The sequence below is a fragment of the Sturnira hondurensis genome, unplaced genomic scaffold (genome assembly GCF_014824575.4).
Source record: "Sturnira hondurensis isolate 20B ecotype Veracruz unplaced genomic scaffold, ASM1482457v3 Scaffold0018728, whole genome shotgun sequence".
NCBI classification, from domain to species: Eukaryota; Metazoa; Chordata; class Mammalia; order Chiroptera; family Phyllostomidae; genus Sturnira; species Sturnira hondurensis.
In genome coordinates this window covers 4,640,727-4,666,462 of record NW_028091359.1, presented here as the reverse complement: position 1 = coordinate 4,666,462, position 25,736 = coordinate 4,640,727, and the positions used below count along the sequence as shown (strand labels likewise).

The following is a 25,736-nucleotide window of genomic DNA, read 5'->3' as shown; positions in this document are numbered from 1 at the left end:
CCAGTATAAAATCAAAAGGTTGGACTAGAGGTTTAACGTAAAGATATTGAAAGTGCTTTTTATGAGTTACTCCCTTTAATTCTATAATGAGGATAATGCTGCTATTTTCTGTAATCTTCTGGATCCTTTCTCAACACCAAGGTTAATTTCTTTTTCTTCTGATTCCCAAAAGCACTTTTTTGTTTCTTTCACTTTTTAACTTTCCCCTGAAGGTCACTGTCTTTTATGGATATTTGCATTTCTTGATTTAAGTGATTTGATTTTTTAAAAAAGATTTTATTTATTTATCTTTAGAGGGGAAGGGAAGGAGAGAGGGAGAGAAGTGTCAGTGTGTGGCTGCCTCTCTGCATCCCCTGCTGGGAACCGCCCTGCACCCTAGGCATGTGCCCCTACTGGGAATCAAACTGCAGTTGTTTCGTTCGCAGGTCTGTGCTCAATCCACTGAGCTACACCAGCCAGGGCTATAAGTGACTTCTTAGAAATTCCAAAGTCCCGTGACAGTTGTTTGGGAAGCCAGTAAGCATTGATGATGACTCTGCACATCAGCAAAGCTTGTTATCCTTTATCATTATCATAGTAGGAAATTAACTTTTCCTACTATCCATAGTAGGATATTGTGGAAATTAACTTTCGTGATGAGAAAGCTTAAAGAAAGCCAGCCGTTCGTTGATGCTAGGGGTAAATGTGAAGACATTAAGAGATTGGTGGTTCTTCACTGGAAAGTAGTTTTAACTAAATTAAAGAGCAGAATGCTGGGTTTTGCCGCTGTTCAGTCTACAGACTTTTTAAGTCATCCGTGCAGCTATTTCAGTGATTGCTTTAGCCCGGATAAAATTTGTTGCAAGTGAGACAAAACACATTAGTAAGTTGGAAGGTCAGCTGGTGCTAGTGGTATAATAATTACAGGAAACATGAGATTACTATAGGAAAGCATGTATGATTGAGAATAAGTTCATATATTGAATTTGTGTACAGTATTTACAGATTACAAAATTTTTCTGGTAATCTTCTGTATTCGTGTTTTTCTGATAGTTTCTTGTACTTAGTATTTGTGGAGTAAAAGTCTCATTGTACACAATAATAGTCTCATTGTGTTATTGATTCTCATTGCTATATTTATACACATTCACATATGTGCACATGCATGCTTCTTCACTCATGGACTTGTCTCTTTACCTACCCACCATTCACTTGTATGTACGTAACCCATATTAGATTGTAAAATTTTGAAGATGAGGACCATCTTTACCATTGTGCTGACCATAGTAGTTTCTGATTCACTAAAGTTGATAAGTATGAAAACACGTATACATTGTCGCTGTCTTAAAGGAGAGGTTAATCTTCCTAAGACTAAGATGTCTTAGGAAACTAAGTCAAACAGAAGGCAGTACGTTTCCATTGTTTATCATAGCAATTTCAATCAGTGTCACAAGAATCTTTTTTTATTTTCCTTGTTTATTTTTAGAGAGAGGGGAGAAAGGAGGGAGAAAGAGAAGGAAAGAAACATCAGTGTGTAAGAGACACATTGATCAGGAATTGAATTGGTGACCTCGGTTCCCAGGCCAACACCCATTCATTACACTGAGCCACATCAATCAGGGCGTGCTGCAAGAATTTTTAAAACATGAAGTACCTTACTTTTTGGTGAGGGGCACTGACCTCTTTTCCCTTAGGTTGTCGATTACAAAACTGGTAACAGCCAACACAAAATAACCATCCAGTGTGAATAAATCACAATTACTCCTTTTTTTGGTCACATCAGCAAAAAATACATTTTTTTGGTATGCCGCAAAATTTTAGTAATTAGTTGATGTGTTCAATGAGATGAAAATTTTTGGAAATCGCTTGTTTATTGTATTGGTGGGTGGGTTGCAAAGCATCTATTACTTAAAAGACATTAAGCAACTTAAAGGTACTTCGTTTTTTAAATGTCAAATATTTGCATAATGTGTATAATATGTTAATTACTGGGCAAAGTTTTTTATTGTTGGGGGACGCTATCTAATTTTAACTTTTTGTTACCCAGCAGCTTTTTTGAAAAATGATTTATACCTTGACTTCTCAGTTTTGCTTTAAAAAAAATCTTATGTTGCCCTGGCTGGCATAGCTCAGTGGATTGAGCACGGGCCTGCGAACCACATGATCGCAGTTCGATTCCCAGTCAGGGCACATGCCTGGGTTGCAGGCCAGTTCCCAGCAGAGGACTCGTGAGAGGTAACCATACATCGATATTTCTCTCCTTCCCTTCCCCTCTAAAGATAAATAAATAAATAAATAAATAATTCTTTTAAAAAAGAATCTTATGTCACATTTGGCAGGGCAGTTGTAAATTTTCATATATTCAACTACTCTATTCTCCATTTTTTTCCCAAAATAGATGTGTTTATTGACCCCCTCACCCCAATTTGAAGAATGATAGTTTTAAATAATTATATCAGACATATTTTTTGGTTTGTTATGTTTATTTTCGTTTCTGAAACTCACTGACATTAACAAAAATTGTTTTTAACTGTCAAAATATAGTTTCAAGAGGTAAGACATAATCCTCAATAAAATTTATAATAACTTATTAAGGTGGAAATGTTGATAACATTCCATATCTTGATACCAAATCTGACATCAAGATACTGCATAAATGATAGCATACTGATTTTGATATGTAGTCCTTGAAAGGAAGAGAGCTGCTGCCCTGGCTGGTGTGGCTCTCTAGATTGAGTGCAGGCCTATGAACCCAAAGGTCATCAGTTCAATTCCCAGTCAGGCAAATGCCTGAATTGATGGCAAGGCCCCCTAACCGGGGGCACGCAAGAGGCAACTGATTATATTTCTCTCACACATTAATGTTTCTTTCCCTCTCTTCCTCCCTCCCTTCCCTTCTCTCTGTAAATAAATCAAATTTTCAAAAAAAGAAGGAAGAGTTCTGTTATGAAATTACTCAGTAGCATACAAACTTCATTATTACCCGACAGACTGATAGAGCCATAACCTTTGTAGTTAGGTTTTCTGCTAGACACAAATCAATTTTAGGTTGTTAATGTTCTTTATTTTATTTATTTATTTTGATTTTTAATGACCGAAACAAAAAAGATCTAAAACCACGGCTTCTGGAAGAACCATTTGTTCTTGCCGGTCTTGTACCTCTCCTCCTACTTGACCTTGGCCTCCCATCGGGCCTTGTGTTTCAGAGCAGGGTCTCTGAAGATGTCCTTGTTGATGACAGTTTTGTCCAAGAGGAGGATATCCACAGAGTGTTTTGTGGGCATGAGGTGATTGTAGTTACAAACTTTCACAAAGGACTTGATCTTAGACCTCTTAGCGATTTCCTTCTTGCCCATGGCAGCTGTCATTTTGCAGGAATAGTGGTCAATTCCAGCCACTGAGCATTGCTATAGGGGCGGTCTGATGTACCATCATGAATGTTCTTCATGATGACCGCTTTGCGTCTGGAGTAGCATCCAGCCAGGACCAGCACCACCTTCTTGGGTTTCATAAACTTGCCCATTTCGACATAAGCCACTGGGGCCTACAGCAGAAAGGGAAGAACCACGCTTTTGCTAACCTTTCTCACACACACACACACACACACCCCACCCCCCACCTTAAAAATTATTTATTAGAGAGGAAGGGAATGAGAAAGAGGGAGAGAAGCATCACAACCTCTAAGCGGAGACCTGACCTGGCCCGCAACCCCAGGCATGTGCCCTGACTGGGAATTGAAGGGGCAACCCTTTGGTTCCCAGGCTGGCAGTCAGTCCACTGAGCCATACCAGTCAGGGCAAGTGTTCCAAAGATGAATGTGTAACTTAAGGCATCTGGGCACTAATCAATTATAAATAGTAAATAAAACAGAGTTACCTTAAATAATTTATGGAGAGTCAGGTGACCTTTAGGTGGGCTTCTTAGATAATGTTTCATGTTAACACTGAAAGAACACATAGTCATCTTTTAGCCTCATTTCCAAATTGAATGCCTTTTTTCTTTTTAAACAGAACCTATTATATATCTGCTTTCGTTATGAGCACAGTACAAATACTGCTGAAACTAAGTTATTCTGATGGGGCCCAACCTGAGATCAAAAACATTGGATGCATGGGTGAGCCTTTTTTGAGCCACTGAGAGAAGCAAACAATATTCCCTGAGATGGGGAGGTGGGTTCTGTTTTAATACCACAGAGTAGTGAAGAGAGGAAGGGGAAGTTGAAGGAAGAGCTCCTAGGAAAATGCCCTTTAATTTTTTTTAACTCTTTCAGTTTGACTTCTAACTCCAAGGCAGTTTGAAAGGTGAGAGTAGGTAGAGGAGAGAAACGAAGAGCCTCTGGCTTTGTAGCTGCCACTAAACTATGCACTAATAAATTCTGATAATGAAATAAAACCTCTTCTGAACAAAGAGGGTATGTTTTCTGGAAACAGGGAATGTGAAAAGTCTTTGAGGATTGTTCTGAAACATGCCCTTTACCTCTTTCTCCACCTTCTTCTTCCCCCAATTCAATAAATCATAGCCCCATTTCCCCCAATTAAGAAACAGTCATGAGCAAAAAGAGCTAACTTGGAACCCAGTGTTACTAGGTATGTGAAGAATGCATTTAAAAAGTACCAAAGAAAGTCGGCAGAATTTCAGATAAAAAAAAATATTCTCAGAGATGAGAGCCTCGTCATTCCCTGTGGCACAGGGTATCTGGAACTAACCCAGAGATGCATACTATCATTGCCTTGTATAGCTAGAAATTGAGGGAGAGGATAGTGACAGAGAGAGTCATTGGTGGTAGGAAAGGTGTTAGCCCCTCAACCTATATAAATCCCTCTTGGATCTTAATCCGAGTCCTGAACTGCACATACTTAGGGAAGATTTGATAGAGCTCAGTAGAAAAGAACAGGTGGTAGGCTGGAATAGTTGAATAGAGAATGTAGTCTACCCAGTGCCAGGAAGATCAAAATTTGGAGTTTGAATCCCAACAAGACTTGATAAACACCCTGGGCCTTACCTTGATACCAAAGGAGATCCATGCTTTAGAATTTAAAAGACTTCCCCGGGACTAAGGAACTCACTTAGAAAATTAAGGTGAAATCTAAAATAGACTCTAGAATGTTTCTATGAAAGCACAAAACCAGTTTCACAAAATCAATATTTAGTTGGTTTGTATCCGATTAGAAATTTGCCTGTTAGAACAAAAATTAACGCACTTCAGGAAGATTAACTGAAATATATATATTGACTGAACTTGAATTCAGTTAATATATATTTCTACAATATATCATTCACAATGTCTGTATATAATAAAAATTTATTAAGGCATATCAATAAACAACGAAAGCTTTTTTTTTTTTTTAAAGAAAAGACCTCCCCCCCCACCAAAATCAGTAAATAAGAAAATATGCCATTAGATGAGAAATGGTAGTTAATGGAAAACTGGTACTAAAATGATTCAGAAATTGGAATTAGGAAATAAAGACTTAAAAGCAGCTAATAAAAATACGTTTGAAGATTTCAAGTAAAAGATATAAAGTACATACTATGGGGGGATCTCAGATGAAAATTAAAGAATTAAATGGAATTTGTAGAACAAAAATTGTAGAATTGAAGAGTTCAGTATCCAAATACATTTACTATATTGAAGAGCAGATTGAAAGCTACACAGGAAAGGGTCCGTGAACATGACAGAAGGTCAGTAGAAATTATTCAGCCCAAAGAATGGAACACTGAATGTAGAAATGTTCAGGAATGGCCCTGGCTGGTGTAGCTCAGTGGATTGAGTGTGGGCCTGTGAACCAAAGGATTTCGGTTTGATTCCCAGCTGGGACCCACTAGATGCAACCATACATTGATATTTCTCTCCTCTCCTTCCCTTCCCCTCTAAAGATAAATAAATAAAATCTTAAAAAAATAAAAAGGGTCCAAGTGTATATTTTCAGTGGTGTTGGTAAACATAAATAGTAGGTTTTGGTAGCCTTTGGACTTAGAACATTATTATGCTGATTGAAAATTTTAAAAAATGAATAATTAAAAACTGCAGATAAATATTATCTAACTATGAAGGAAATTTCCTGACCCTTCTGGCCTAGTTGGTTGGGTATCGTGCTTTAAAGTGAAAGGTCTCCAGTTCGACTCCTGGTAAAGGAACATGCCTGGGTTGTAGGCCGGTCTCCAGTTAGGGGATGTGCAATAGGCAGCCGATGAGTGTTTCTCACATTGATGTTTCTCCCCCTTTCTTTCTCCCTCCCTTCCTGTCTCTAAAAATAAATAAATAAATAATGTGGATATGAAAAAATTTCAGAATAGTTTTACCTTTGTAATACTATTTTTGTCTTGTCTTGTAATACTATATTAAGAATATATCTATGTATATATATTCTTAGTCACCACAAATTGTATTTAAAATATTTGAGTTTAGCCCTGTATTATTTTTTAAAAATCTTTCATCTTTAAATATTTTTTAGCATAAAGGAAGAAGAAATGTCTTTTACATTTATTTTTATATTCTTACTTGGTGTGGTCACAACTGATAACTGTGCCTTATATGTTAAAATTTTATTTAGGTTATTGGTGTCAATTGCAGTGACCAGCTTTGTGTATAAGATTTTAGGCCATATGTTAATTGAGATTTTTTTAGGATTGAGTAAAATACTTTGTCAAAGGATATGGACATTTTTATAACTCTTGCTATTTAATATCACATTACATTTCATGAGGAAATTAGTATAGCATTGAAGGCAATGAGTATGATACCAATTTATCATAATTTTGGCATCATTAACTAATGTAATTATTCAGAGTATTTGTAATGCCTAACTAGAGGTTACAGGGTATCTAAGAAGGAAGAAAGGACAATTCCCCAGTGTTTGTTCATTATTAATATACTGGTTTGTCATATATATTTATTCACTACTTTGATCTAATTTTTTGGATAATTTGTATTAAAAAAATTTTTTTTAATAGGAAAACATTTTTTTTTTAAAGATTTTATTTCTTTATCTTTAGAGGGGAAGGGAAGTAGAGAAGTATCAATGTATGGTTGCCTCTCATGAGTCCCCTGCTAGGAACTGGCCTGCAACCCAGGCATGTGCCCTGACTGGGAATCGAACCGCGATCGTGTGGTTCACAGGCCCGCGCTCAATCCACTGAGCTATGCCAGCCAGGGCCTAAAAATTTTTAATTAGCTTCCCAGTCTCTTGGCCTTTCTTGATACTTGTCTGCATCTGCTCTCAGGACTACAAATCCTTTGCCATCCCTTCATTCTACCACCCACCTTGGCTGAAAAGATCAAAAAAGAAATTGAGTAATAATATAGGTAAATAGATTTCGGCCTTAATAAGAAAGATCCCCTGACCCCAGGCGCCCAGGCACCTCCGTGTTGGGCTGACCCAGTGAGGGTTCTGGGTGGCAGTCACACATTTGCGTGCAGATAAACCAGCAAAGGGATGAGCAGTGAGACAGACCGCGCAGGCCCAAGTTGGCGAACCCAATGGCAGGTTGACCGCGGTCGCACATTCGGGCACAGCGGGACAGACCTCGAGGTCCACGGTGGTGGCGGGAGGTAGCAGAGGGGGTCCGCCATTGCTTTCCTTTGGCCCCGCTCCCACATACAGTGTCACAACCCAGCGACTGAGTGGCCCGGCCCTGGTGAACACCTAGGGCTCTGCTCCTCATACATAACAGGCATGAACAGTCCAAAATATGGCTCAAGAAGAACTCAAAGCCCCAGAGCTGATAACTCTAAGCAACCAAGAAATAGCGAACCTCTCAGATGCATAATTCAAGACACTGGTGATCAGGATGCTCACAGAACTGGTTGATTTTAGCCACAAATTAGAGGAACATATGAAGGCTAAACTAATTGAAATGAAGGCCCGAAGGGAAATGCACAGGAAACCAATAGTGATGGAAAGGAAACTGGGACTCAAGTCAATGGAGTGGACCAGAAGGAAGAACGAAACATCCAACCAGAAAAGAGTGAAGAAAAAAAGAATTCAAAAACATGAGGAGAGGCTTAGGAACCTCCAGGACATCTTTAAATGTTCCAACATCTGATTATAGGGATACCAGAAGGGGAAGAGGAAGAGCAACAAGTGGAAAACTTATTTGACCAAATAATAAAGGAGAATTTTTCCAGTCTGGCAAAGGAAACAGACTTCCAGGAAATCCAGGAAACTCAGAAAGTCCCAAAGAAGTTGGACCCAAGAAGGAACACGCCAAGGCACATCATAATTACATTAGCCAAGATTAAAATGAAAGAGAGAATTCTAGAAGCAGCAAGAGATAAGGGGACAGTTCCCTACACAGGAGTTCCCATCAGACTGTCAGCTGATTTCTCAAAAGAGACCTTACAGACAAGAAGGAACTGGAAGGAAGTATTCCAAGTCATGAAATCCAAAGACATACATAGACTGCTCTATCCAGCAAAGCTTTCATTTAGAATGGAAGGGCAGATAAAGTGCTTCTCAGATAAGATCAAGTTCAAGGAGTTCATCATCACCAAGCCCTTATTATATGAAATGTTAAAGGGACTTATCTAAGAAAAAGAAGATAAAAAATATGAACAGTGAAAGGACAGCAAACTCACAGTTACTAACAACCACACCTAAAACAAAAGCAAACCAAGAGGACAGCTAGATCAGGAGGGAAACTATAGAAATGAAGAACACATGGAGGGTTAGCAACGGGGGAGTGGGAGGAGGAGAAGGGGGGAGAAGGTACAGAAAATAAGTAGCATAGACAGTAGGTAAAAGATAGGGGGGAGGGCAAGGATAGTAGGGGAAATATATAATCTAAAGAACTTGAGACCCGTGGTCATAAACTAAAGGGGGGAATGGTGGGGGAAGGGGTGTGCAGGGTGGAGGGGAATGAAGGGGGGAATAGAACAACTGTAATGGTATAATCAATAAAATATATTTTTAAAGAAAAAAAGATTTCGGCCTCAAAATCTGGCTTTGATACACACTGGTTGCAGGAAAGAGAACTTCAGAATATCCCCTACCCCGAGTAATTTTGAGTGTATGGTGACAAGAGTTCACAGTCATTTTTTGGTTTTCCAACAAATCCCAGAGCCAAGGAATAATTGCATCTGTAGCTTTATTGCCTGTACCTCGGAGACTCCATATGATTGACATTTTGTGGATGACCCTATCCCTTCTGAGCCTATTCAAAATGTAATTTATTTTGAAATAATGGAGTTAAAACTTTCCAGCCCTAGCTGGTGTGGCTCAGCAAATTGAGTGCTGGCTTGTGCCAATTTGATTCCCTGTCAGGGCCGGGGAATGGGCCAAGTCTTTGGTTGCGAGCAGGGAGAGGCAACAGATCCACGTATCTTCCCACATATCGATGTTTCTCTCTCTCTCTTCCCATCTCAAAAATAAATAAATAAAATCATTTTTAAAAAGAAATTAAAATGTCACAGATTCTTTCCTCCTCCCTTTTTTAATTTTACTGTATTCTAAACATATATTTGATTTGTATGGTTCAAATAGAGCAGGTCACTACCTGGTAGCATTGGGCATTCATTAAGATTTTACTAATTTTTTAAATATATTAATTATGCAATTACAGTTGTCCCATTCCCCTCCTTCATTCCCCTCCACCTTGCATACCCCCTCCCCCCCACAGTCCCCCCCTCTAGTTCATATCCATTTGTCATAGTTATTTAGATTCTACATTTCTCATACTATTCTTGCCCTCCTTGTCTATTTTCTACCTATCGTCTCTGCTACTTGGTCTCTGTACCTTTTCCCCCTCTCTCCTCCTCACACTCCCCTGTTGCTAACCCCCTTCTTGTGATCTCCATTTCTGTGGTTCTGTTCCTGTTCTACTAGTTTGCTTTTGTTTTGGATGTGGTTGTTAGTAACTGTGAGTTTGCTGTCCTTTCACTGTTCATATTTTTTATCTTCTTTTTCTCAATAAGTCCCTTTAACATTTCATGTAATAAGGGCTTGGTGATGATGAACTCCTTGAACTTGACCTTATCTGAGAAGCACTTTATCTGCCCTTCCATTCTAAATGAAAGCTTTGCTGGATAAAGCAATCTTGGCTGTAGGTCTTTGGATTTCATGACTTGGAATACTTCTTTCCAGCCCTTTCTTGCCTGTAAGGTCTCTTTTGAGAAATCAGCTGACAGTCTGATGGGTACTCCTTTGTAGGTGACTGTCCCCTTATCTCTTGCTGCTTCTAGGATTCTCCCTTTCATTTTAATCTTGGGTAATGTAATTGTGATGTACCTTGGTGTGTTCCTTCTTGGGTCCAACTTGTCTGGGACTCTCTGAGTTTCCTGGATTTCCTGGAAGTCTGTTTCCTTTGCCATATTGGGGAAGTTCTCCTTTATTATTTGGTCAAATAAGTTTTCCACTTGTTGCTCTTCCTCTTCCCCTTCTGGTATCCCTATAATCGGATGTTGGAACATTTAAAGATGTCCTGGAGGCTCCTAAGCCTGTCATGTTTTGGCATTCTTTTTTTTTTTTTTTTTCTCATTCTTTTTTATTGGGCTTTTTCTGTCTTCCTTCTGGTCCAGTCCATTGATTTTTGAGTCCAGTTTCTTTCCCATTGCTATTGGTTCCCTGTGCATTTTCCTTTGTTTCGCTTAGTGTAGCCTTCTTTATTCATCTAATTGGCCACTAAATTTAACCAATTCTGTGAGCATCCTGATCACCAGTGCACTGAACTGTGCATCTGATAGATTGGCTATCTCTTGGTCGCTTACTTGTATGACTTCTGGATCTTTCATCTGTTCTTCTGTTTCGGCCATTTTTTTTTGTCTGGTCACACCTGTTATGTACAAGGAGTAGAGCCTTAGGTGTTCACCAAAGCAGGGCAACCCTGTCCCTGGGTTGTGGCGTTTATGTGGGGCCGGCGTGTGAGAGGGAACAATGGCACTTGCTCCGCTCTCTCTTGGATTTCAGATCCTACTTCTGCTTCCCACAAGCAAATTGGGCCTTAATGGTGCTAGCTCCCGGATGGGTGGGCTTGTGTATGTTCTAGGACCCTGTGGGTCTCTCCAGTGAACTCTCCTGTGAGGCTGGTTGTCTCTCCCGGCACCTCAACCCCCACAAGTGTTTTCAGTCGGTGCGTTTAGGCTTTATTTCCCATCTCTGGGGCCCTGGGTTGTCCGGTGTGTCTCGCTGCCCGTTTTCATCTGGTTTATCTGCACGAGTGTGTGACCGAAGTCAGCCAGCCACCTTGTGCCCTTACTGTGTCTGCTCATTGACTCCCCTTGCCTGAGATCTGCCAGCCACCGCTTTTTTCGGCTGCAACCCATCTCCGCAGGTCACCGACTCTGCCCTTCTTACTGGTCTGGATGAATGGTTGTCAAACTTCATACAGTTCAATTTTCTGTCAGTTCTGGTTGTTTGTTTGTTTCCAAATTTTTGTCCTTAGTTTTGGTTGCGTGAGGAGGCACAGTGTGTCCACCTATGCCTCCATCTTGGCTGGAAGTTCCTTAAGATTTTATTAATTTTTAACATAGAAGTATACATATGTAATATTGAATAAATTATGGTTTTCTAGAAAGAGGCTTTCAGTATACATTGTGAACTTAAGAAGAATTAAGCACATTTAAAATTCTTTATTTGTCTCAATACTGAATTTATATATTCTTATTAACTTTTAGTTGAAGATCTGGTTATTGACTATGTAATTGTTTTGCTAAGCTCCTGTTCCATTGAATCATTTAGGTCATTTCCCTCTCAGTAGGCGCTTACTATGTGTAGTCTGCTAAATATTTTGGTTCCACACTCCCTTCTCCCCAGGCAAAAGCTAATTAATCATTTTCTTTTTCTTCAGTCATACAAGTTTTGTTTTTCAGGTTGGTCATCAGGAATTTTTAGGTGTTTTATTTAAAATGCAGTAGTGCTGTTTTTCAGGCTGGGTGCTGTTAAATGTTGGTGATAGTGTATGTTTTTTCTTCTCCTTATTCAGACTGAGTCTGTTTCTCAGCCACTGGAAAACCATGGTGCCTCTGGTCATCCTTCAGAGTCATTATCTACCAAATCATGTGGAGCATTGAGACCTGTGAATGGAGTTATTAACAGGTGAGTTTACCTCTTGTACTTATTATACACTCACAGTTGGCTTGTAAAAGATGAGTTTGGACCTCCTAGTTATTCCTGGCTAGGACTAACCCTGGTTTAAAGATGCAAAAACCTCATCACTTAATAATATTTTGTGTGTCTTCCACTGTAGCAACAGTGTTTTAATTAGCATGCCAATGTATTTCTCTTTCACTTACCGAGGTCTAAAATTGACTTATTTGTGGGGAAATATGAAAGGTCCTACAATTACTATGAGTCACTGTGTTTGTAGAATTTTCTCAGAAGTGTTTACATAAACTTCTTTACTCTGGAACTCTAAATTAAATACATGAAGGCTTTGTTTTGTAAATCTGTATTTATGGAAGTTTAAAGAATCCTATACAAATGAAAAGTATATGCATTTCCTTAAAAGTCCAGTTCCATAGGAGAACTGACTCTTAGGCAGCTCATTAACATTTGCAAAATTGATTGTTTTTTAATTCGTGTTTCTGTTGTAGAAGAGAACTTACTTGATCATTAGAGCCTGAGTTCACTTACTGACTTAAGCACTTTGCAGACATGATATACGTAATGTCCACCAAGAGCCTTACAAATAGAAACAGGCACTGCAACACACATAGTTAGATTAGCAGACATGAGCATCAGGACATGTCTGCTAATCTTGTTCTGCTCCAGAACACTTATTTTTGTCTGTGAACATTTGCAAGAAGAGCAGGTTGAACTAGCTTTGTTTCCTTGAGTCTTCTGAGAATTGAATATTCTTCCTTCCTCTTGTGTAGTCTTCAACCTGTCTTGGCAGACCACATGCCAGGTGACAGCTCTGATGCTGAGGAACAATTACATAAAAAGCAACGACTGAATCTAGTTTCTTCATCAACTGATGGCACCTGTGTGGCAGCCCGAACACGTCCTGTACTGAGCTGTAAGAAACGGAGGCTTGTTCGACCCAACAGTATCGTTCCTCTTTCTAAGAAGGTCAGTACCAGTGAGACTTGGTCATTGTTAAACCATGAGTCAGATGCCCAGATAGAGGTATCAGTCTTTTGCCAACTAATGTTTTCAAAACTTGCTAACCACCAAGACTTCCTGGGGGATATAAAAAATACTAAGCTCCTTAACTGTTTCCCAGAGATTCTGATTCTCTTGCTCTGGAGTTGGGCCTGATAATTTTGTTTTGTAACAAAAAACTCCTAGGTGACTTTTCAGCCAGGTTTGGAAACTATTGGCTTGAGCTTTTTAGTAGAAATGGGAGAGAGTAAGTTCAAATGTTGCCGTCAGCATTGTGAAGAACAGTGGTGTGCCTTCTCACTTGGTATTGTCGTCACGAAAAATGGAAATGTAGAGTGCTTTCTAAGAAGTTCCATTAAAAAAATATTTTTAAAGATTATTTATTTATCTTTAGAAGGGAAGGGAAGGAGAGAAATATCAATGTATGGTTGCCTTTCGTGAGTCCCCTGCTGGGAACTGGCCTGCAACCCAGGCACGTGCCCTGACTGGGAATCAAACTGTGATCATGTGGTTCTCAGGCCCGCACTCAATCCACTGAGCTACACCAGCCAGGAAAAAGTTCCATTAAAATTTATAAATTGGTCTTAGTAAATGACTGTTTACTAATAACCTCACAGAGAAAATGGAGATTAATTCACAACCACAGGAAACTAGCAGATTTGGATTTATTCCAAAACTAATGAAATAATAGTCCAGTAAAATCAGTGTCATGTAGTGGTTAAGAGAATTAACTTTGAAGAGGGTAAACTTGGGTTTGAAGTATGGCACCATTACTTAGTAAGTTTGTGATGTGGGGCACGCTAACACCTCTCCCCAACACTGCCGTCCCCTGCTCCACCCCCAGGCTCTGAGATCTCACAGGGTTGTTGGAGAGTTAAATGAACTATATGTAACCTGCTTATGGGGTGTCTGGCTCATAAGTTACTAGTACAAAGGGGCTGTTACTGTTATCAGTTGTTTATTCACTCATCTAAAAATATTTATTGAGCTTCCTACAATGAGCTAGCTAGATCTGTTCTATGTACTGGGAATACACTAAACAAAAAGAGACAAAACATCATGAAATTAATCTGTTGCATGAGACAGAAAATAAAACAATAAATGAAGTATACTGTGACCCCTAATGTTCAGTGCTGAGGGGAAAATGCAGCAGAGGAAAGAAATGAGGACCATCTGGTTTCTCGGATGGAATAAAGCCTGGAGGCATTCCAAGGCTTGCAGATAGGAAAGATAAGGGAGAGACTTAAAGGAAGGCATTGAGTGACTCTTGAAGTAGAAGGAAAACTAAGGGAGTGTGGTATGTGGAAGGCAAATGAAGACAGTGTTTTTCAGCCCTGGCTGGAGTCCGGTTGTAGCTGTGTTGGTGGTGTCATCACCTTATCCTGTAGACTGGAAGGTTGCAGGTTTGAACCCTTCCCTGGTTGGGGTGTGTGTAAGTGGCAACCAGTGGATATTTCTCTCTCTCAAAGCAATGAAGAAAGGTCCCGGGGAGCGGGGGTGGGGGGGAGGTTTGTTTGATTGTTTGAATTTTTTGTTGTTGTTTTTTTAGTGTTTTTCAGAAAGGAAGGAATGATCTTCCTTTTTGGAGGTTCTTCGGGTTGTCAGTAGTCTTCTCCATTGCCCTGTTCAATTTTCCAAGTCTAGAATAACAAAACTGGGCTTGGAAAACTACGCTTAGAAAACTGGAACAGTTTTCCAGGCCCAGATCCACCTAAGAAGAAAAAATTATCGCTAGGAAGATAGGAGAAATGTAGGCAGTCTTTCCGAGAAGGTGTTTGGGGAATGGGTTTCTAGGTCTTCGTTTAGGAAAGAGGTTTCTCCAGTGCTGTGTAAAGTTTTCCAACCGGAGATCCACCTTAAACAGAGCCTTTTTAGCCTTGAAGTTCAGTAAAAACTAGAGAGCCTTGCGGGAAGTTGTTTGTGGAAAAAGTTGCAGTTTTTTCTGATGGAAAACCGGCTTCTCCAGTCCCTTGTTAGCTTTTCCAAGTCGATAAAATAAAAATTGGGCTTGGAAAACTGTAACATTTTTCCAAGCCCAGTTTCCCAAGCCCAGATCCACCTAAGAAGAGGTATTTCTCGCTTGAGAGTTAAGAGTGAACTAGGCAGCCTTGCCGAGAAGGTAGTTGTGGAATGGGTTTCAGGTTCTTCTGTGGGTAAAGAGGTTTCTTCAGTGCTTTGTCACATTTTTCAAGCCGAAATCCACCTCGGAAGAAGCATTCCTAGTCTGTGAGCTAAGAAGAAACTAGAGAACCTTGCGAGAAGGTGTTTGTGGAATGGCTTGCACCATATTCTGAGGGTAACTAGGGTTCTCCAATACCCTGTTAACTCTTCCAAGTCTAGCAAAACAAAACTGGGATTAAAAAACTAGGCTTGAAAATCTGGAACAATTTTCCTAGTCTTGTTTTCCAAGCCCAGATCCACCAAAGAAGAAGAATTTCTAGCTTAAGAGTTAGTAGAGAACTAGGAATGATCAATCATCTGTTACATAACTGCAGACAGGTCAAATTAGATAAAGATTGAGCATTGATCATTGCATTTGGTGGGGGCCAAGGTTGTTGGAGACCAATGTAGCTGTTTTATTAGGGGGAGGAGAGTGAAATTCTGATCAGAGTAAGTTATGAGAGAATGGAAAGGGAAGGAACTGAGGAAACCATCATAGATAACACTACCAAAGGATGTTTCTGTAAAGCAGAACAGAGAAATAGCATGTTTGAAGGGGAACTCTTAAGATAGAACTATTACAGTATATTTGCTGATGAGAAAAACTAATGACAAAAGAGAGGGGAGAGGAAGAGAATTGTTGGAACCATTAGTATTTGGATAGTGGCTTTTCAGTGTTTGGTTCACTTTGTTATAGTATGTGTTTAGACTGTAGTGTTGCTGTGATCTTTTTTTAAGCGAAAATTAACTATCAGCGTGTACATTTCTCTCTTGTTTATTCCTCAGACTACCTGAACTACCAAAATACCAGAAAAGAAAAGAATAAGATATTTGGCAGGTTTCTCATTGATATTGAAGGTACACATACATTTTTAAAAGATATTTGAGGCAAGGAGGAGACATACAAAGCATACTCTAAAGACACTTTGATTCTAATACCATTGCTAAGACAATCATTCTAACAGATTCAGAAGTAAGCTGCATGGGAAATAAGACAAATAAATAAATTTAATTTGGGAAATAAACCATTTTCTGGTTATAGCAGAAATACTGGAGTTCTGCCAAAGGTGGAGACAAGGGCATTCTCTCTATCTTGGTTGCTCAACAATATGAGGGATTTTCACTGTTGAGCAGGCATCTTGCCTTTTATCATCTTGAGGTGTTTGATTTGCCAAGAAAATTTATTTAGGTTTGGTGTGTGTGTTTTTTTTGTTTTTTGTTTTTTTAGTGCCCACTGTGTTCCAAGTCATCTGAGTTTCATTGGTGAACAAAAGTCCTTGTCCTCATATAGTTTACTTTCTGGTGGCAGGGCTAGATAGCAAAGCAGTTATCAGATGAATCATTTTCTAATATTGGTAAGTGGCAGTGAGTTCACATTTACTGTAATAAGATTTGTTTTCCAGTTTCTAAAGAAAAAACCTTAATAATGGGAACTATTTGTTCCTGGATTAATTCATAATACTTTTGTAATTCATTTCCCCCTCACCCTCCCACCCTCCCCAAAAAGGTGGGTACTATTATAATTACCAAAGTTTAGAATGTAAAAAACAAATGTTAAATGGCAATATTGTTGCTTACATGTATTCTAAATTACCTCTACTACACTCTGGAAGCAAATATAAAACTCAGTTTGGGGAGCACATTCAGTTACTGTTTTACCAGCCTGCTATCTTAGTTGAATCATGGCTAGAGTTTTTATTCTATCAGGTTTTATCAGCATTCTTGAAATTGGAATATAATAATTAAGACATACTTCTAATGTAGTAGCACATCTTTTTACCCCTACAAGGCTGTTTTTTTTTGTCACTAGTATCTTATAATGAGTGACTATGAAAGGGTTCAGTAAGATATCCTTGTTGGACATAAATGGGAATGAGACCTATTAGTAAATTATGAAAGGCTTTGACTGCCCAACTGTCGATTTGGCTTTATCCCCTGATTTTACAGAGTTTTAGAGTTTTGAGCAATGAAGTGTCATATGCTATTCTTTGGAAGTTAAATCTGCAGGTAGTGTATCTTGGAGTGGATTGGTGCAAAAGAGACGAGGCAGAAAGACTAACAATAGTAATGCTGGAGGAAATAATAGCCTCAAGGCTCTACAGCACTGAAGATGCAATAGGTTTTTAAAGTAGTCTTAAAAATGAATATTAGAGTGAGGAAGAAAGAGAGCTTTGAGAATGGGAGAGGTCATTTTCCATGGAAATCAGTAAAGTTTGGGGAGAACATGATTTTTCTCCTGTATCATGATTTTATGTAATATAAGAACAGATCATTGCACTTTGCCTATATTGTTATTTATTATATATTTCATCACTTTAAGGGGTTAATATGTTAGATGTTACTAATTAGCTAAGCCAGTGAAGAAACATTCAAGTGAGAAGTATTTGTAATGTATCATGTTTATTTTGTGGTCTGCTATTTCTATAAGGTAGATGTTTATGACTTAATCTAAAACATTCTAAATAGTGAGATTCTAATCTAAACATTTCTAAATAGTGAGATTTTAGATCAATAAAAATTTTAAAATAAATTTGGGACCAGTGTGTAGGGTTGCTTTTTATTTTTGTCAAGTGAAGTTATTTTATAAACTGGATCATAGTGGAGGTGGTATTTTTCACCCTGACTGGTGTGACTCAGTGGATTGGACGTCCTGCAAACAGATGGTATTTTAAAAGGATAAAATAACATGCCTTGAAATTTTGGAGTGGGACTTACACTTCTTTTTAATTTTTTAAAAATAGCATTTCTTATCAAATGGTTTGACAGTGTTCTAGCATGGTTTTCAAATTTTTATAGTCTGTTGGAAGAGTGTAATTATATAGGAGGATCGCTTTGGGTTGAATTTTAAAGTTAACTTCTGTAGGGTTCCCAGTGGTCCTCTACTTTTTTCCTCTTGTATCACCCTTGAGGAACATAGAGGACATTCTCTTAAGACTTAGAGCCATGATATTTGTGGTTAAGGACTAAAGAACTAAAATAATTGTGAGTCAGTATCAAGTGAAAATTTTTATATCAAATGGGATATGTTCTTTATTATCAATAAAGGAGATTCTTATGATAGACTTTGGAGGCCCAACTTTTCAGTAGTATACTTTTGGGAAGGAGCAAGGGTGCTATGTGGAAAATTGTAATTCCTTAGGAATTAAAGCTACTAAGAGTACTCAGAAATCACCCAGGTTTAGAATGCCAATCTCTAAACTGTTACGAAAGTGTTTTACATATGAAGTCAAGGTGTCAATCCTTGCTGCTTCTGAAGGCTGGAGGGAAGAATTCTTTCTTGCCACTTCCTGCCTCTAGTGATTGCCAGCAGTTCTTAGCATTTCTTGGCTTGTGGCAGCATAACTTCTGTCTCTGCCTCTGTCTTCTCATGACCATCCTCCTGTGTGTCTATGTCTCTGTATTTTCACATGGTCTTACAAGGACACCAGTCCTTGGATTTAAGGCCCACTCTAATCCAGTATTCCTGTTAAATGATTTACAAATAAGGCCACATACTATGGTTCTGGGTGGGATTGAGTTTTGGGCAGGGCCTAGGGAGGGGACACTGTTTTACTCAGTATACGGGCCTTTGTACATTGGTCCTTGTCTCTACTGCATATGATAGTTGAATCATTTTCTCAATTCTAAATCTGGAAGACCGGTTGATAGGTGCTATTCCCAGATCAGTTCCTAGGTTTGCTCTGAAATAGTTGGACTTCCTTCACTCTCACTGCCAGTTTCCTGGGGCTCTTGTGCGCCACTCAATTTATTTTATGAAGAACTTCAGGCCTCTATGTATGGAAAAACTTAATCAGGTTTAACTGCCTCTTCCCCTAATTATTTTAATTCTGTAAAGTATAAAGAATGAAGTAACAAACATCTATGTACATTCCACCCTAAATGTTAATATCTTGACTTCTTTTACTTCATGTATGTGGGTTTTTTTTTTAAGATTTTATTTATTTTATTTTTAGAGGAAAAGGGTTGGAGAAAGAGGAGAAACATCATTGTGTGATTTCCTCTGGTATCCCACTACTGGGGACCTGGCCCCCAACCCAGGCATGTGCCCTGACTGGGAATTGAACTGGTGACCCTTTGGTTTGCAGCCCAGCACTCATTCCACTGAGCCACACCACTTAGAGCCACTTCATGTGTTTTTTTAATATTTAAAAGAAAATTACAGATAAACAGTGTTCCTTTTATTTTCTGCCTCCTTAACTTGCTTCCTTCCCCATAGGCAGCCACTGTTATGAATTTGGTAACATACACTCTCAGTTCGGGTTCTTATTTGTACTGTATACATTTATGTATGAGTACAGTGCAATATTGTTTAGTTTAAAGTTTGTATAAAAATGTATATAGGTCCAGGCCGAGTTGCTCAGTTGTAGCATTTTTACCCCTACGCAAAGTTGTGGGTCCAATCCCTGGTTAGGGCACATACAAGAATCAACCAGTGAATGCATAAATAGGTGGAGCAATGAAACAATGTTTCTCTTTTTCCTCCTCTCTTTATCCCCCTCTCCCTCCCTCCCCTCCCTCCTCCTCCCCCTACTCTCCCTCCCTCCCTATTCCCTTCCTCTCTCTCAAAATCAATCAGTAAAAAAGTTTTTTTAAAACTCTGTGTGTGTGTGTGTGTGTGTGTGTGTGTGTGTATGTGTATGTGTGTGTGATCGATCATGGCGTACATGTTCTGCTACTTGTTTTTTTTGTTTTGTTTTTAACTCAATAGTGTTTTCAAGGTCACTGTTGATAAATGTCATTTTCAGCTTTTTTAAGTAGTCCATATTCCTTTAAAAAGACAGTGTTTGGGTGTGAGTATATTCATATCCTATTTGTTGACTTCAAAGTTCTAAATTTAAGGCATATGTTTAGCTTATTAATTGTATTCGTATATTCTGTATCCTTTGGTCTTTCTGTTTGTTTTTGAAATATATTTGATATATAACATTGTATAAATTTAAGGTATACAGCATTGTTGATTTGATATTTATATTGCAATATGATTGCCATTGTAGCCTTAACTAGCACATCTATTATGTTACATAGCATCATTTTCTTTTTGTGACCATATGAAACGATGGAAAGAATAATTAAGATCTAGTCTCTTACCACTTTCAATGTTTATAATACAGTGGTCTGTTATCACTGTACTGTGTATTAGGTCTCCAGGACTTACCTATCCAGTAGTTGCAAGTTTGTACTCTTATATAACATTCATCTCATTTCCTCATTCTCCCCCTCATTTCATACATATACATATATATATATTCTGTGCATGCACTGCCCTCCCCCCCCCCCCCCATGTAATTCCAAATGACTAGTCAGGTACATAGGAGTCCATGATTGTTTGTTCTTTATTGTTTGAAATATCATTATGTTGTTTCCCTTTTGATCTATGTTAATGCTTTTACTTTAAATAGATTTCTTTGATAAGTACTTGCTAGATATGTCTTTCCATCTCTATTAGTTTTTCTGTGTCAGTTGGCTTTAGGTGTATTTTTAAGGAGTGAGTTAAATCTATTTACATTTACTTTGATTACTGTTATATTTGGAATCATTTCTCCTGTAATTTTTTTAAGACAGCCTTTTCTTGCATACTATTCCATCCTTCTTGCGCAGTACATTCTTTAGTGGCCCTCTACCAGCATTCTTGGGGTTGTAATGTTTGTCTATATATATTAAAAACAGTTGTATTTTGTATGTAAATGTATACATGTGTATTTGTGAATATACATAGTATTAGATTGATTTTATTCTTTTTTTTTAAGATTTTATTTATTTATCTTTAGAGGGGAAGGGAAGGAGAGAGGGAGAGAAATATCAATGTATGGTTGCTTCTGGTGTGTCCCCTGCCGGGAACTGGCCTGCAACTCAGGCATGTGCCCTGACTGGAAATCGAACCATGATTGTCTGGTTGGCAGGCCCGTGCTCAATCCACTGAGCTACACCAGCCAGGGCAGATTGACTTTATTCTTGAATGACAGCTTAACTTTATGTAAAATTTTATTCAACACTTTGATGGTATTGCATTGCCTTCTGATACTGTTGTAGATGAAAATTCCGATGTTCCATTAAATGTTTCTACGTAGGTTATCTGTATCTTCTCCCTGGTAACCTAAAGGCTTCAACCTCCTACCTTTCTTGTTGTTTTTTAATGTTTTGCAATGTCAAGGTGCATAATTAGAGAATGGACTAATTTTTACCTATTTAGGGTCTTGGTGTGTACCTTTGTTCTGAGAGTTCTTATCTCCTGAGTTTTGAAATTTTTCTTCCCTTTCATTCTCTTTTTAAGTATAAAATATCTTTAGATTATTGCAGATTCTTATTCCTAACCTTTTTTAGTATTTTTAAATTTTATCTTTTTGTTTCGTGCTATACTCTGTGATCTTCTGACTGTTCCGTCCCTCCTATTCATTAGGTTTCTCTCTGGCTGTATTTAGTTTACTGTTAAACCTGTTTGAGTTTTTTACTTCTATGTATGTTTTTAATTCAAAATTTGTGGTTACTTTTGAAATATCCTTTCCTGTTCTTGTTTTATTACTTCCATTCTTTACTTCTGTGAACAATTTAATATACTTATTTTAAAGTTTTCAAATTGTTCTATTTCTACCTTGTTGGGGACAAATTCTTCCCATTTCTCCATCTTCTGACTGCCTCATATCAGTTGCTGTTCTTGTATAATCTTCCACAGTGATCTCATCTGGGGCAGGGGTGAGGGAGGCATGTTTTCTGTGAGTCTTATGATCCCTGGGCTATGGAAAAGTCCTTAACACACAGTTTTCATTAGATTCTGAAAAAGCCTCAAGAATGCAGGTGAATTTTGAATGTCAAATTTTGAGCTTAAGGTTCCTCCACATTACACAGGTACTATGAATTTGGACCTCTTATCTGAACTTGGGTTGGGGCTTTGTTTTCTCTTTCTCTGCAGTGACTTCTCCAATAATGTTCCAAGGTGGGTGTTAAAACTTTTTCTCCATTTCCCTGCCTAGTTGACCAAGACTTTCGCAACATTGCCTTCACTTTACGAGTTCTACTTCTTTTTCTTGCACCTCAGACTTGCTTATTACTCTGATTCCAGCTACAAACCTTTTGGCATTATGATAAAGTCTGTGGACTTTTCCAAATAAATTTTTAAAACATAAAATATGGACTATTGGGAAACTCAGTAGTTGAAATGGTAATTAGAATATAAATTTGTGGTATAGTGACATCTACTTTTTTAGTAATACATTAAATAATGAGATTTAGCAGCAAGTATAATAACTGTCATGATTTCAAAGTTATAGCTCACCCTTGAACAGTGTAGATAGGGTTAGGGACACCGACTCCCTGTGCAGTTGAAATCTACAGATAACTTCAACTCCTCCAAAACTTAAACCCTTTAGTAGCACACTGTTGACTGGAAGCCTTTCTGATAACATAAACGGTTGATTAATACATATTTTATATGCTGTTTGTCTTATATATTCTTACAGTAAACTAAGAGAAAAGAAAATCATAAGGAAGAGAAAAATATATATTCTGTACATATTGAAAAAAATGCATATAAGTGAACCCATGCAGCTCAAACTCAAGTTGTTCAAAGGGTAAACTATAGTGACAAGCATGAAGATACTTCAAGATATCTGCCACCACTGTAATGTGATGGGTGAATCAATTTGGAGAGCACTTCATGCCATATCTGCTGCTCAAAGATTCATAAAAGATTATAAAGACTTAGAAGTCTTTTGTTAAAAAGAGGAAACTCTTTGTTTTCCTAACTTATTTGACAAGGAACCTTTGTAAAGTAATACTGATTAAACATGCTCATGAACTACTAGAATTTCAAGAGAAACATTTCAGAACATCTGCTTTTTGCTCTGTAATCTCTGTGTAGGTAACGTTTATACATATGGCAATACTAAAATAAAGTTTAAAGAAATGAAAGCTTTACCCACCAGCATTTTTTATTTCTTAAAATCTCATTCTTAAATTATGACTAGATGCAGATGTTTTTAAATATCTTAAAGGAAATACATAGAAATGTTTTACAACATTGACTTAGTTATTGATCCCACTTTATTTTCATATATAGTCTTAAAGTTTATAGAAAATTAATAAAAGATCAAATGATAGCACATTTTCTACCAGTGTTTCATGCACTTGAATTTGCTTTATTGCTATGTGCATGTACCACAGAATTTTGAGTTGCATATACACAGTTTTTAATATTACTGGTATTGGCATTTTAAATTCCACATAAGAAGTAATGCCACAGTTTAACTGTTCCACAGTTTATTTTTCACTGTTACATACCACGTGAGCCATGAGCATTTTGGCACAAATTTCAGAATCTTTCCCTATTCCATTGTCATCTTAGTCCCTTTGGTTGCACCATCAGCTAGTTCCTTGGGGATCTAGTTTCTAAGAAATACTTACCAAAGTAAAAGACTCTACTATTGTTATTGGTCCTGTATATATTACAAGTTTAGGCTGTATTAAGATTGAATCAGGTAGTACCTTCTCCAGCGTTGTGGGTGATTATTGCCACCAATGATGCTTTTAATTTTAATGGTGAATTTTTTTTTACTGCTATCAGAGATGACTCTGTTCACCAAGATTTTTTAAAAATTATTTTTAAATTTTGTTTGAACCAAGATCCAGATAATTAATGTCCATATACATTCCAGTGAGTCTGTTAAGTCTAGTTTTATAGGTTTCCTCTTTATCTGTTTTTTTTCCCTTGTAATTTAAACAGTATTACGAAGTGCTTAGATATGATAGTATTTGCATTTGCTTTTTGCTTGGGTTTCGCAGTGTAGTAAGTCTGTGGATTGGTGTCTTTTTTCCTCATTCTGTCTTCTCCACCCGGCATGCCAATCAGTACATTGGGCTTTGTCACAGTGCCCTGAATGCCCTTTACATTCCATTCTGTATTTTTCTGTGTGTGTGTTTTCCTCTTTATTTTTTTTTTAATCTAGTTGCTATTAACCTATCTACCAGTTCTCTTATTCTGTCTTCTGCTGTGTCTCATGTGAAATTTATGTCTCATGTGAAATTTTTCTGTTGAGTTCTTAAGTTTCCATTTGATTCATTTATACACACATGATTTTTCTTGTTCTTTTCATTTTCCTTTTCTATATTTCCTGTGAGCATATTAATCATTTATATTTATTTTGTTATAAATGTTAGCTGACTCCAAAATCTGGATTAATCGGTACTCTGTTTCTGATTTTTCGTTTTCAGTCAGCATAAGATACTACATTTTTAAGAGATTTTGCTGTTTCGTTGTTCTCTCTCCAGAGCAGATTTCACCTTCTTTCCTTTCTAGGCTTATAGAATGGGGGCTGAAAACTTTAGTGTGCAAATTGGGATGGAGCTGAGTCGCAGCTGGGTTACAGTTTTGGTGAGGCTTTTTCCCTCTCTGGTCCCTTCTTAGAGCATAATCCATTGTCCTCCAGAAGATGTGTACCTCCACACTTCCATAGTTCTTTGCTCTCTAAATCTTTGTTCCTCAGTATTGTTATTATTTTAGCATTTCTCTTAATAGCTTAAAATTTTTTTCTTTGTTCTTTATAAATCTGGCCTTTCTAGTTATGCTCAGAGTTGTTGGTTTGCTGTAACCTACCCCTTTTCTTTATATTTATTTGCTGTGAAAACTTCATTATTTATCTCTTTGTATCTATGACTTATTTTCTTTCTGATTGTATCCCTGTAATGTAGCTTCTTGGCCTCTTGACATATCTGGCGATGCTTTTATTGGATGCTGGACATTTAATTTTTATTTGGTTGAAGTATATGGATTGTGTTACCTTCATCTAAAGGGGCTTTGTTTCCTTGGCAAGTTACTTGAGGTTCAGTTTTTCCTTTATTAGGGATGGTGAAGAGTAGCTTATTTAATAGTTAACTGCACTCATCAATAGAGATCTTTTAGGGCCTTTCTTGAATGCTCCATGCCACTTTTCTGGTCACAATCAAAAGCCTCCCACTTATGTAAACTCTTGGAATCATTCAGTTCACAGTTCCTCATTTGTTCCTTGCCTGACCTAATGGAGTTTCACCTTGTATGTGGGCTTCAAATTGAGCAAACACTTAAGAGGATGTCATGAAGATTCTGTACAGCTTCCTCTTTTGGAGAACTCTGCTTCACAATTTCAAGTCACCTAAGCCTCTGAACTTCAGCTCAGTGAGACCATTGTGACTGTTTAGATCCATCACTCTGCTGTGCAGTCTGTAGGCATTGTGCCTCCATGCAGAAAGCTGGGTCTATCACAGAGGCCACCTCATGTTTCTCCGACATAGCTGCATGTTGTCTACTTTCCTAGTTTATGGCTGAAAGATAAATTGGATCTCTGTTATTGCTTCATGGCTGGAAGTAGTTCTGTGGTATCATTGGTTTTTTTCCAAAATTTACTATGAAATTACTCAAGTATGGTAAAGTTGAATGATTTTCCAATGAATAGCTGTCAGCTGTTTATCCCAGAGGCTACCATTAACATTTTATCATATTTTATCACATATCCATGTGCCTGTCCATTCATTAATACCGTATTTTGCCATGTATAATGCCCTTCTGTGTATACTGTGCACCCATGTTTT

General features: G+C 37.9%; 1 protein-coding gene and 1 pseudogene across 4 annotated transcripts in view; one reads left to right on the top strand and one right to left on the bottom strand.

Annotated features, from left to right (window-relative positions):
• Positions 1-25,736, top strand: part of KANSL1 (KAT8 regulatory NSL complex subunit 1) — a 159,949-nt gene that overhangs the window by 113,935 nt on the left and 20,278 nt on the right. For all 4 annotated transcript variants that reach the window (XM_037070017.1, XM_037070018.1, XM_037070019.1 and 1 more), the window contains 2 exons: positions 11,899-12,011; positions 12,791-12,986. In XM_037070017.1, coding sequence (XP_036925912.1) covers positions 11,899-12,011; positions 12,791-12,986 — 309 coding nt within the window. The remainder of the gene's footprint in view (positions 1-11,898; positions 12,012-12,790; positions 12,987-25,736) is intronic.
• LOC119003566 (60S ribosomal protein L27-like) lies at positions 3,054-3,558 on the bottom strand (annotated as a pseudogene).